This window comes from Cygnus atratus, chromosome 5 (assembly GCF_013377495.2).
Source record: "Cygnus atratus isolate AKBS03 ecotype Queensland, Australia chromosome 5, CAtr_DNAZoo_HiC_assembly, whole genome shotgun sequence".
In the NCBI taxonomy this organism is placed as follows: Eukaryota; Metazoa; Chordata; class Aves; order Anseriformes; family Anatidae; genus Cygnus; species Cygnus atratus.
The window spans coordinates 3126156-3138778 of record NC_066366.1 but is presented as its reverse complement, the minus strand read 5'-3'; the positions used below and the strand labels follow the sequence as shown (position 1 = coordinate 3138778).

At 39.3% G+C, this 12623-nt stretch overlaps 1 protein-coding gene across 8 annotated transcripts in view; it reads left to right on the top strand.

Moving 5' to 3' along the window:
• The window catches only part of TUB (TUB bipartite transcription factor), a 135343-nt gene that overhangs the window by 88539 nt on the left and 34181 nt on the right, over positions 1-12623 (top strand). For 6 of the 8 annotated variants that reach the window (XM_050710873.1, XM_050710868.1, XM_050710869.1 and 3 more), the window contains exons 4-9: positions 1910-2077; positions 5574-5645; positions 6548-6669; positions 7546-7737; positions 8291-8403; positions 9484-9598. In XM_050710873.1, the coding sequence (XP_050566830.1) occupies positions 1910-2077; positions 5574-5645; positions 6548-6669; positions 7546-7737; positions 8291-8403; positions 9484-9598 (782 nt within the window). The remainder of the gene's footprint in view (positions 1-1909; positions 2078-5573; positions 5646-6547; positions 6670-7545; positions 7738-8290; positions 8404-9483; positions 9599-12623) is intronic. The other 2 variants (XM_050710870.1, XM_050710875.1) reach the window with 1 other exon arrangement.

Below are 12623 nucleotides of genomic sequence, written 5' to 3'. Positions count from 1 at the left end.
TTGATGAAGACTGACTGCTGAAAGGGCAAGGTACTTGATAGTATAGGAGGTCTATTGCCTAACAGATGAAGGTGTAAAAATAATCAAGCAGCTAGAACTCAATCAAGCAGCCAGAACAGAGGGTAATTTATCATTAGAGCAATGGTTGTGGGGTTGCAGTGCATTCTGCATCACAAAGAGAGCCTGAAACTCAAAAGGCGATAGAAACAAAGTTCTACAAAGGCGATAGAAACATTTCCATCTACTTGATTTAGGTGTTCAAGGTTGGATGGACCTATTGTTAATTTGTTGTTAGTTTTATGGTAACTAAATTAGAATTTACAGGGTAGGTGTAGAATTTGCCAGATAAGGTTCTGCATGATGCAGCAGAGTCAATAATTCCTTCAGACCTTGAAATCTGAATTTGTGAAGTGTCAGTCACATCTTCTTTTGTTTTGTCTCTCTCTTTTCCACCTAACCTGAAAGTTTTTAAATACTTCTGCAGTGTTGAACTGCATCTTGTTAGGTGGTAGCACGATTAGTGCTGTTGCTGATAAAGTGGACCACTTTCTTTTCCACCTATGCTTCGCACCACAGTGGCAGTAACAGTAAGTATGGCGAAGTACAGTTAAGCATGCTAATGTATAATCCAGTTGTCTAAGCATGCTAATGTATAATCCAGTTGTCTTTTAATGCAAGTTGACAGCTGCTGGCAAAAAGGGTTGAAATGGTAATCTTGGAGACTTCTGCTACATATCACAGTCTGAAAATGTAGCCCAACATGTAGTACTCCTTCTTACAGGATTTATTCTGCTCCATTTGGTCTGAGGAGCACCATATTCTTTTACTGAAATAGCTCTTTGTAATGCTTGCTAATTCTCCGTCACATTGCTTATTAACAAAGCTTTTAGAACAGCAGCAGCATACATGCTTAAGTTATTTACTGTCTGTAAATGGTGATAGTACCATTTCTATTGGTGCCAAAATGCATTTCCATATAGCTGGTTTAGTAATATTTACCATCACTTCATTTTAGCTAAGAGTGGCACATTTGCAATCCGATATTTCAATCTGCTGTCCTGAAGAAAGAAACGAAGTTAGTTTGTGATAAGAATACTCCTTCCCCACCTCGTTTTCCTTTTTTTTTTTTTTTTTTTTTTTTCCCATTTTCAGAGGCTAATTATGGCAGTAAGGAGGTAAAAAAAAAAAAAAAAAAATGTTTCTGGCTATCACCAGAACTCCTAGAATGGCAGCAAGGCTGAGGGTGGAAGGTGCCTCTGGGACAGTCTAGTCCCACACCCCTGCTCAGACCAGGTTGCCTAGGATCATGCCCAATCAGGCTTCAAGGAATATTTATTATCTTCAAATAGTTTCATTCTGGTCTTTTAACTGTATGGCAATTTACTAACTCAGTAGGCATATTTAGTCTTGTTAATCTGCTGATCTTCCTGTCATATGTGCTGTTAGATCTGCAGGTGAATTTTCCAGGTTTCTGAAACTTTGAAGAATTATTTCATAAATGGTAGCCTTTGTGTCTTACAGGGGATATGGCATGATCTGGGACTCAGGTTTATCTATTTCTGAACCAGTTGTGACCCCCTAGGAAAGCTGCGTCAGTTTTCTTTGCCTATCCTCTCCAATTGATTTCTGTTTAGTATTCAGTGCCTCTGGTGCATGGATGTGTTGCTTTCAGATGAGGAGTGCAGCAGTGACATTTTGATCACCTCTTGGAGATTCTAAAGTGCGGCAAGTGGGGAATGAGATTTTTGCCTTAGGGGTTATTTTAGTCTTGTTTAAGTCTAGAAAATATTATTAAATATGAGCACGTGATCTTTGTTTCTTAGAAAAGATGCTTTTTATGAGGGAAGGATTCTCTTTGCAGTAACTTCTTGACACAATGACAACCAAGACTTTTGCTGTTGTCTGACAGGAATTGATGGCCCAGCTGCTTTTCAAGATGATGTTCAGAAGACAGGAAGTCAAGTGCAGATTCTCACTATTGGACAGTCTAGCCATGATGATGATGATGGAGAGAAGATGGCTAGTGGCCAACAACAGCAAAGCAAACAGGATCTTAGAACAGCAATGCAGAAAAAGGGTAAGTAGCCAAAGCCACCTTTGGATTCTCAATGCTTGTTTTATGTATGTTGACTCCTTTTCCTATTCTCAGGCTCAGCCCTAGCCTAAGCAGAGATCGGTACTCTGTGCTTCTCCCTTTCCAAGCCTTTTAGGCTTTGTCCTATTCTGTCTGTGAAAATAATGAAGTTCTCTCTTGTCCCAAGGAACAAGAGCCCTCCAGACTCTCAGGGATGCGGCATTCCCATCTGCAGTGCAGCGCTGCTTTTGAAGCACCAAGCAGATGCTAATACTCATATCCATCTGTTACATTTTGATATATGACTCTCAAAATCACATACCTGAGGGCTGAAGAAGAGTACGGAATAACAACATTTAAACTAGAATATTAATTTTAATTTTGCTGTCAGCTAAATTCTTCATAGTTTCACAATGTGTGTTCATGCTTGCAGAGGTGAAAATTACAAAACTGTGCATTCTGCAGCATTTCTCATGCATAGTTCTGAAATGCTCTGGATTTTATATTTTTTTCTGAAGGCATGCATGATTTGGGAGATAGATTGTGTATATACGCATTCATGCATCTATGCCTTCCTTCCTGCAGTGTTATTATGTCTTTTTAGACATTAACTGTAGGAAGGAAAAAATCCTAAAATCTTCACAAAGCTTTTACTGAAGGCTTTTACTTAGGGGTTGTTCTTCTTCAGTGTATAGCTTTTGAAGCTAAGATGGCCTGAGCCAAGAGTACTCTGATGCTTTAAGAATAAACTCCTTGTGTTTAAAGAGCAAAATATAAGTGCAAAGTTGACTCATCTAAAATAGACTATTCATACCTAAATGCATGCTTCTTGTCTGCAGAGCAGTTCTCACTACGATTCATTTTTTCTGGGACATTACTCTGCAGATGTGAGCAACTTCAACTGAAATGGGCAGGTTTTATCCAAGTGGGGCACTTCCTGGGCATTTGAGTCAGAGGGATGTTGGCATGACTAACTAGTTCTGATCTGTGTGGTGATTGTGTTGCCTTAGACCATGGCTCAGAATTTTTAATAGCCAGGCACACTACTTGCTAAAGCTGGTTGACTTTAAAAAAAAAATTATCAACAGACTTCTCAAATTAGGTCAGACCACTCAGGTTTTTACTCTGGGGTACGTTTCTATTTTTGATGTTTTTTCCAGGTTAACATATATTTTTATTCTCTCTTTTTTTTTTTCCCCCAGTAAAACCAATATATAGTATGACCTTTTTTAACCTATCTTTGAGTATACTCCTGATCAGAACAGAACACTGCTAAGGCTGATAGACTGGTATGCTTCAAACCTGTGGAGGGGCTTTTTTTTAAAAAGTGGAAGTGTTGGGGTTTACTGATTTTTGAGAACAGAGCTATCATCTGTGGGACACAAAGGTATTAAGACAAGACTGCAACTAGTAGTATCTCTATAAAATATTTTTACTTTGCATATGTGGTTTGCCACTTGATACTGGTAAAGGAGGCTTGATAGACTGTTTTGAGTATCCCAGAAGTCATGGGAACCTTTACATAAAACTAGGGCTTTTCATTAGTTTCTCACTCTTGCTTCATACTTCTGGCATGTCTTTATTGGCATGTCCCCATTGGTTTGAAAAAGCATTTAGAATTGCTGTCTCCCATTGGTCCTCCTCTTGCATGGAATAGGAGCAAAAGGAGAAAACCAGAGAGGTGACTGCTAAGATGGGAAAGGGCAGGTCAAGTCCCATTAGATTTGTTTAGCCCTGATCTGTGCCCATTCTGGTTTTTGACTCTAACTTTGTGGAGAGAAGCCTCTCTCAGTACATGTGTTTCTCCTCACTGAGGTTCACCCGGCAAGTTCAGTTACAAGACGAAGAGGCCATAGGCTACTTGAATGTGAAGAGAATATGCCACTTGCAAGAAAATGCCAAATGTTTTATTTGATTTCTCCATCTGTTGGAAATTGGCATAGCTAGAATCATTTTCTTCCTGCAGAAGAAATATTCATCCTTTTGATTTCAGGAGTCTTAATATGTAGAGGTTGTTGCTGGCAAATGAGTCACTAGGACAGAGCCAGACTTCTGTAAGTTTTAACACTGAATAATTAACATTCAGTCTTCATGTTTATCAGTTTCCTCCATGTCTCTGTAAAGACTTGGAATGAGCAATTTGGTCTTAGTTTTTTGCCACCTGAAGTTACAGCTGTTTTGAAATTTAGGGAAGGAATAGATTTGATTTCTGGGCTCAAGAACAACACAGGAGCTCTTTGAAGCATTCTCCCCCACAGGTCCTGAGTGGAGACTTTCTAAGACAGGCACAGAATTTTCACCACCAAAATATTGGTGGTGAAATACATAGCATGAACGTGGAAATAAACCATTTGTCTATGCATGATAGCATATGCAAGTATGGCTTTTCTGCACAGATGCCAGCTGAAGAAATGGATTGCCTCTGTTAACCATGCATATTTGACTAGAACATCGGCTGTCATTATTAAGAACTAATGTTTGCAATTAATGAGTGTGTGATTAATAATGAGTGAGTTCTGCAGGCTTTAAAAATACCTATTGACCTGTGAACTCAGCCTTATCCTGCATAACCAGATCCTATTGAAACTTTTTGCTGTCATGCTGGATGGTGTAAATGCAGACTGGGGGAACTGAAGAAGTAGATAATGAGACCATTTGCAGTGCAGCTGAATGAAAAACAAAAATTGCATGTGCTTCTATTTCATTTCTATTTGCTCTTACTGCTTTGGTGTTATTTTATTATCCAGTATGCATCTAGTGTCAAAAGCTGTTTTAAAGGGATATGCATTCAAGTTATTGGAAGCAGCAGTAACATTAAAAAAAATATATTGTGCTCTTTGATGTCTATTTTCTTCATACAGTTCCAAAATTTGATCTGAAGAAAACCATTATTGATACTGTCTCCAATATTTGTATCTCTTACATTAGTTTGGTTCAGTCTCTGCTTGTTGCAGACCGAGCTCATATTCCAGAGACTAAGTTGCAGGAAAATCTGATGTGTACTCGTGAAGTCACAGAAGAACCATTTAGATAGCCTGAGTAATATAATTAGGATGCACAGGGTTTTAGGTAGAATTTAGGCCATCCAACTATGAGTCTGAATACTTTTTTCAGTGTTACTGAATAAGTATTTGTGTAAAATCTGCGTATATCAGGTGTGTCTATCAGCTTATTTTGTGCATATTAGAATTCAAAAATAGGCCAAAAACTTACTGTGAAGGGCACGCCATTCACAGAAGTGTTTTTGCATGGATGGTAAGCTTGAGCTCTGAATTGGAGCTTTATGACTTTATTCAAAACACAACAAAGAAAGTGACAGCAGGTATAAGCAGGTGGAAGGTGAATTTGATTATGCAGAAAGACATGATGTCCCTAATTGAAAATTGTGGCAGCAGTTATTTGGCCCCATTGCGTAAGCCTTTAGTCCTGTGAGGAGTCAGGCTTGTTCACACACATAAGGGTTTGCAGAATCAAGCCCATGGATTTTTTCCTTTCCCAGATCCCCATGCAAATACATCCTGGTCCTCTTCCACCTCCCAATCCAGTCTTGTCGCCCTGGATCATGTTCCTGGTAAGTACAGAAGGAAAAAGTTAATTATGCCCATGCTTTTTAGCTCTGGAAATCTTTGCATTTCGTTTATCCTTCTGCATCAGACTTACCAACAGTGGAAATTCAGGACCAAGTTTTTTCTATTTTTTGGGGGGAGAAAAAAATGCTGCGTAGGTTGCCTCTGATATGTGAAACCTGAGTACAGGGTGGCTTCATCTGCATGATACTCCTTGAAGAACTAGGCCTGGCAAATGTCCCACCATTGACACTTTCTGCTGCCAAATCCTGTTTGATGTTCAAAGTTTTGTTCCCCTTTGAAATGTCTGAGGTTTTGAATTCTTTTAAAGTCAAATTTTTAAGTGCTCTGAGGCAGTTCCTGTGACCTGCACTGATACTGCTTTTTACATGAAATAAGTATGCATAAGAACACTTCCTTAATGTGAATGTTTTCCTCTCACTGTTAAGATCTGTGCTTTATCCGATCTCATAGGAACAGTTAAAAGTGTGCTGTAGAAGGGTTTTTATTTTAATTGGTAAGGTTTCCAAATGGCTGTCATAGGTTGTCCACTCAGCTTCAATTTCAGGTTTAAGATTTTCGTTGTGTTTGAAGTACTTGATGGGATTTAGAAGATTTGAATTTAATTCCTAGCTGTATATTGCTCATGTATCAATGGGTACCTCAGTCCTCTCTGTGGAATGGAAACCATGCTATTTCCTCTCATTTGCTGAAATGTGTTGGCTTCTCATGCAGGTGCTGTCTCAGCCATGTATTATTTGTACAGTGCCTCATATAGCAACCCCCCACACACACACACCCTGTCTCACCTGTAAGCCTAAAGGTGCAACAGTATAAATGGTATTTTACATCAAGTATGGGCAGATTCAGTGTATCAGTATTTCATAGGGCACTGCTTTCTCCTCAGGCATTTCAAGCAGCATGAATTTTGATGAGGAAGAGGATGAGGAAGATGAAGACAGCTCCAGCTCTTCACAGCTAAACAGTAACACCCGGCCTGGTTCTGCCACAAGCAAGAAATCCAATAAGGTAAGGAGTCAGTACCAAAGAAGGAGCATGTTGGTTTCTGTGTGCTGCATCAATTCAGAGAACAGTCAGGACAGGCCTGGCTTTCCTGTTTTGTTCTCAGTATACACTAAAGCATCTCTGAAGTGATTTATTGTGATAGTTCTCAGTTCACAGAAGCAATGAAAATAATGACTAGGAGTAATGAATAGCAAATATTGTCTGAACTTAAATGAAGAGAAAGGTAAACAGTAAATATTTACGTTTCTGCCTCTTGTGGGTGCTCAGAAGGATCTATTGCTTTTTTCTCAACATTTTCCCATGCTGCTCTTGCTGCTACTATCTGAAGATAAAATAAGGCTTCAAAGTGTTCAAATATTCTACATCACGAGCTCTGGCTAAACCAGTTGATGGTGGCTCACTCTTTTATGTACTGCACCGACGTCTTGTCCCTTTTGGAGTTCTCTCTAGCTTAATCCATCTCTCACCATCCCATTTCTTCCTTTCATCAAAGACCATCACTGTTCTTGGATATGAACCTTCTCAAAAGAGAAACACGTTGAGATGGGAAAGTGTGAGCCAGAGTCTGCTTTGTAACATTACAGCAATCTGATCGTGCAGCTGCCCTGTTCTTTGCCAGATATGTCTGTGTGCTCAGCATCAGTAGGATAGAGAACTTCTCTATGGGCCTTTGGTAGCCAAGAACTCAACCAATTGGATAGGGAGAGGTAGTTAGCTTGATAAGTTGCCTTAAAGCCACTGAGCTATCAGAACAGAAAAGACAATGTCCCGCTTTTTTTTTTTTTTTTTTAAGCGCAGCTGTCATCAAATGTCACTCCTTTGTACTTATAACCTTGTAACTCAAAGCTGAGGAAACCTGAGTTTTGTTTACTGTTTTAGGAAGCGGCCTCAGCCCCTAGTCCTTCCACAAATGAGCCTCTCATAGATGTCGATGACCTGGAGGAATTTGCTGTAAGACCTGCTCCACAGGGTGTCACCGTCAAATGCAGAATCACAAGAGACAAGAAAGGAATGGATCGAGGGATGTACCCTACATATTACCTCCATTTGGAAAGGGAGCATGGTAAAAAGGTCATAAAATACCTTGAATGGCATATCAGTTGCATCTGAATATATATTTAAAAAAAAAAGTCTGAAAAAGTCTTACAAGGAAAATATAATCTTGTATTTTATATGCCTTTTCACTGAGTTCTGCCCTACTGTCTTTCAAAAGCAAAACACCAGTATCAGTTTGTTCTGCTGCCTTTCTTCATGCCTAATCTTTGGCCTTAAATAATCCATGCATGGCACCTTAATGTGATGGCAATCGGGGCATTCTGCATTCTGTGGCCTGAAAAGCATCTATTTCAATACTAGTGGAAGAGACAGTACAACCTAGAATTAAACATTTAACAAAATAGGTTGGATTTAATTATTTAAACCATAAATAATGGACTGAATGGTTGAGAAGTTACTTTCTCTTCATGATTTTTATCTGTTTTTGCTAAGTCCCAGGAGATCTTCTGTTTGCTAATGGTGCTGGAAGACAGAAAAATTGCCTATGGTTTCCTTATATCAAAGCAGGATGTGGTGTGCGCTAACCCCTTTGGCATTCTAGAATATGATGTTTTTTTGCACTGCTTAGGTTTTTCTGTTAGCTGGAAGGAAGCGAAAGAAGAGTAAAACCTCTAATTACCTCATCTCCATAGACCCAACTGACCTGTCTCGGGGTGGAGAGAGTTTTATTGGAAAACTGAGGTAAACACTGATACATCTAAGAATTTATATACATAGACTATAAAGTTCATTTGAAATTAAGAAGTCTTTAATCACTGTAGCTTCGTAATTGGAGTTTTGACTACATCATGTTTACCAGTTTTCAAGTCATATTTTCGGAATTTCTCAAGTACTTATGAAGTCACATATTATTAAAAGCAGACTGGGGCTCTTAAATGCTCATAGGCCAGATTCTCAAGGGTGTATGGGCATCCAGAGATGCAGATAAGTTATCTTAATGGAATTTTAAGAAGTACACGAGCAGATTATAACTAGCTGCTGTTGATATTTCAGGAGTTCTGTCTCTTAAATAATTTGAAAATCTCTTGAGTTTTGCTCATTTCTTAAGATCTTAATTAAGAGTTATTTACATGTAGTGGAATTTGCTCAGAACCACATGCTTCTTTTCTGTCTGTCACCCCATCATACATCAGTCTGTTGTTGATACCTACACGGTGCCTCTCAATGTATGTTTAGATTGTCTGTGCCGGAGGAAAGGGACTGTACCCCTAATTGCTGTTTGCCTGTGTGGATCTCAGAACTTAATGTACTGCTGCAATGCAAACACAGAAGGAGGATAATGCAGTGTTAATGTTTTCTAAATTGTATTTTGCACTTCTTGGTATGACTTCCATTTAAGTAGTAAAGACCGATCTTATTTATAACCTTATGAAAATCACTGTCTGTAGTCCAGCGGAGCTAGTAGTTAGGTAAGAATGCAGGTGGTTTTGTAGAGAGTAAGCATACTGGGAAAAAAAATAGAAAAAAAAATCAGACAAATAACCCTAACCCTACTTTATTGCCTTCTTGAATTTACTAGTTTATGAAATGTGATGAGAAGTCTTCAGTGTAATGATAGGAACCTTTGCTGTGCTCTGCTCTACCTTTACATTTTTGTTACGGCCTTTAATTCAGGAGTTGCCATTCAGCTGGGATTAGAGTTAACAACTATTTGTACTTTATATTATTTGTCTTTCCTTTGGGGCTACAATGCAGTAAAGGATAGATGTCTGAGGCAGTGTAATTGACAAATGGTGATTGGATTTTCCATTTTTTTGATAGATCAAATCTTATGGGAACTAAGTTTACAGTTTATGACAATGGAGTAAATCCAATGAAAACAACATCAAGCCTGGAGGCGAGTATCCTGCGTCAGGAGCTAGCTGCTATTTGTTATGTAAGTACTGCTCACAGGCAAAATATGCAAGAAAGGGCAGTTCAGTTTCTGAAATAGCACACTGAATTTCCTTCTCACTTAAGATTATGTAAGTCAACATTTATGTTTTGACATAATGAAACACCTGATCTTGACCAGAGAAACTGGGAAATTCGGTGGAAAGTAGAGGTGAAAAATGTTGTGCATAGAACCAGGTTGCCCAGTTCTCACTTTTGATCAGAAGACATTGGAGCTTTTACATAACCCCTCAAAGTGGTAGGATGCTTCACAGACTGCAGGCACTATCTGGGGGGGCCTCCTGAACTGGGAGAAGTTGTGTACCTGGAATTGCTGAACTAAGTCATGATCATTTGTAATGACATTTCTGGGGAGGCCTCTCTGATCCCAAACACATAGCTGGACAGTTGGGTCTGCAGCAGTGGCTAAGAGACTGCCATAAAAGCTCTAAAAATCCTTTTTACCAGGAAAGCAAAACAAAACAAATAAAATTCTAAAATGCATTTGAATGAGAGGAAACTGTCTGTTATAGGAGAGTAAATAGCTTTTGTCAGGGCAATGCAAACAACCAGGACTTGGAGCACAATTGGTGTTGTGGAATGATTACAGGATGACTAACTGCTTTAGTGAGAGTGTTCTGTCCAGAAATCTCTGGGTCCAAGTAACTCTTCTAATTTGTATATGCAGTTCTATAGAAAATTTTCTGTTTTCCTAAATCAACAACTGACAAAAATATTCAAGAATCACTTTCTGAAAAGTTCTTATCTAACTCTAATCAAGAATGTCTGGAGCTCTTTCAGTTCGAGGTCTAGTTGTCACAGCATTTCACCAGCATATGCACAGAATGTGTCCCTGGAAAGGTCAGCTTCAGGATGCAAGGAGCAGTGCGCCTGGAAGCTTTAAGCAGGAAAGGAAAAGGAAAGCAGAGAACCATCCTTTCCATGTAAAGTGCTGAGAGCACCGAGGGGTGACAGTATTAACTTTTAAAGTGTTCTTTTTCTGCTGCTTACTTTGTAGTTCTTGTGTGAATATTTTATAAATAATGTGTTTCTTCATACGCACTTATTTGGGCACGTGGTCTCTACAGACACAAGTGCACAACATGGTCCCTCTATACAGGTTGGATTTGAAACTCTGAGAATTTCAGAAAATCCAGATAGCAGGATTTAACAACAGAGTCCAGGATTTGATGTCAGTTTATAGTTCAACTGAAGTTTCAGTAGGAACCTAGAACTTCCGTGTTTAATAAAGGTGATTTTACTAGTTTACACAGGAGGGTATTCTCTAGAGCCGGGTAAATAATCATTTGGTGCAAACTTGAAATAGAAGGAGAAAACAAAAACAGTTTAAAAAAGTTAAATATTGAAAAATTCTGGCACTGTTTGTATAAGGGAGCAATATTGATATTTGAACAATTAACAATACAAAATAAGAAACTCAGTTGCAGTCAGCAGAGGTAATAAGAAGTGCAGTGCACGTGTTGGAAAGAACAGAACCACAGTCCCTGTTTGGAGAATGTGGATAAGACTAAGGCTGGTTTAATATGCCTGTTTTCAGATCAGCAGTTTAAAACTTGTACATTTGTATAAGAAAATGACTCATTCCACTGATGTCTTAATACTCATGGCAAAAGGCAGCAGGCTTGCTGGTGTGCTATGGCCAGAGGACCAAAGGAAATCCTAAATTAAGTTTCATTAATAGCTAGGTTCGCTAAGGTGAGGTTATTGTTCCTGAAAGCAGCAGAAGCACAGCAAAGAATGCCATAAAGAGCACTCCTGAAACACCCTTGTCCTAAGGTAACCTTTTAATTCTTGCCTTGAGATTTTCCCTGCAGCAAAAACTATAATAAGCAGTATCTTGAAAGTGCCACTATGCAGCTCACTGTCTCTCAGCTCATTCAATGAAGTACCCATCTGGAGAGCAAGCTGTACCTGCTTCCACCAATTTACTGAGCCTGACTTGCTGAATCTTTGGCAGATCTGGTTTATGCAGGCAGAAGGTGACAATATCTGTTGTTAATTGTGGGATAAATGTGTTGAGAGCTCTCATTGTGGAGCTCACCTTAAGACATGTTTCAAGCAACATGAATAACGTTAGTGCAAAGACTGAGTTTCATCAGGTGCTCTTACCCATTTTTACTCTTCTCGATGGTGGCAGGCTAGCACACTAATAAATCTGCAGCAGCACCTAATGGCTGATTTCAGAATCGCTTGGCAGAATTTATCAAGAAACGAGGAGACCTAACTGTACCTTTCGTACCAGGATTTTCTGCTCCAGGTTCCTTTATATCCATAGTATTGGACAATTCAGTTGGCATCAGATTCTACAGGCAGGGAGCTCAGCTGGTATTGTGAGGTGTGACTCAGGTTTCAGTACAGCAAGTTATGTTCCTGATTAGGCCTCAGTCACTTGCATTATGCTCTCATGTAGTGGGGTTTTGTGGTTCTGGGCTTTCTCTGGAAATATATGTTTCTACAGAATATATTAAGGACAAGGTATGCCTGTGCAAATCCAAGTCCAGAGAGGAAAGTAGTTGAAGTAAAGACAAATATGGGGTAATGAAATTGTGGGTCTCCTGGGAGCTGCTGGCATATACAGCATACAGCTTTTATCATGGCAGCTATTCCCAATACAGTGAATAGCTGCCATAGTTTCATGAAAGTGTATGATATTTTAAAAGCAACACTGGGGAGAGGGTCTGCACTCTTTCAGTCCAGTTTGTTGTGACGCATGCTTGCAGGAGCTTTGACGCATGAGCAGCTTTGCTGGTTGGGCACAGAGGCAGAGAGTGCAGCTTCTCAGCAACGCTGGGCCAAGTCCGTAGCTCATTTAAGTCTGTAGAGCTCTGCCAGCTAACAGCAATTATGTGGAGCTCCTATGTAACTCAAGACTGCCAGTGACATTAAAATGGTGTGAAATCATAATTTGGCCTATGTTCCCTAATAATGCTGTTTGTAGTCTTGAATTTGCACGTGCAAAGTAGAGAACCAGGGAGACAAGGGGAATTAATTTTGGTTGTTGCAACGTA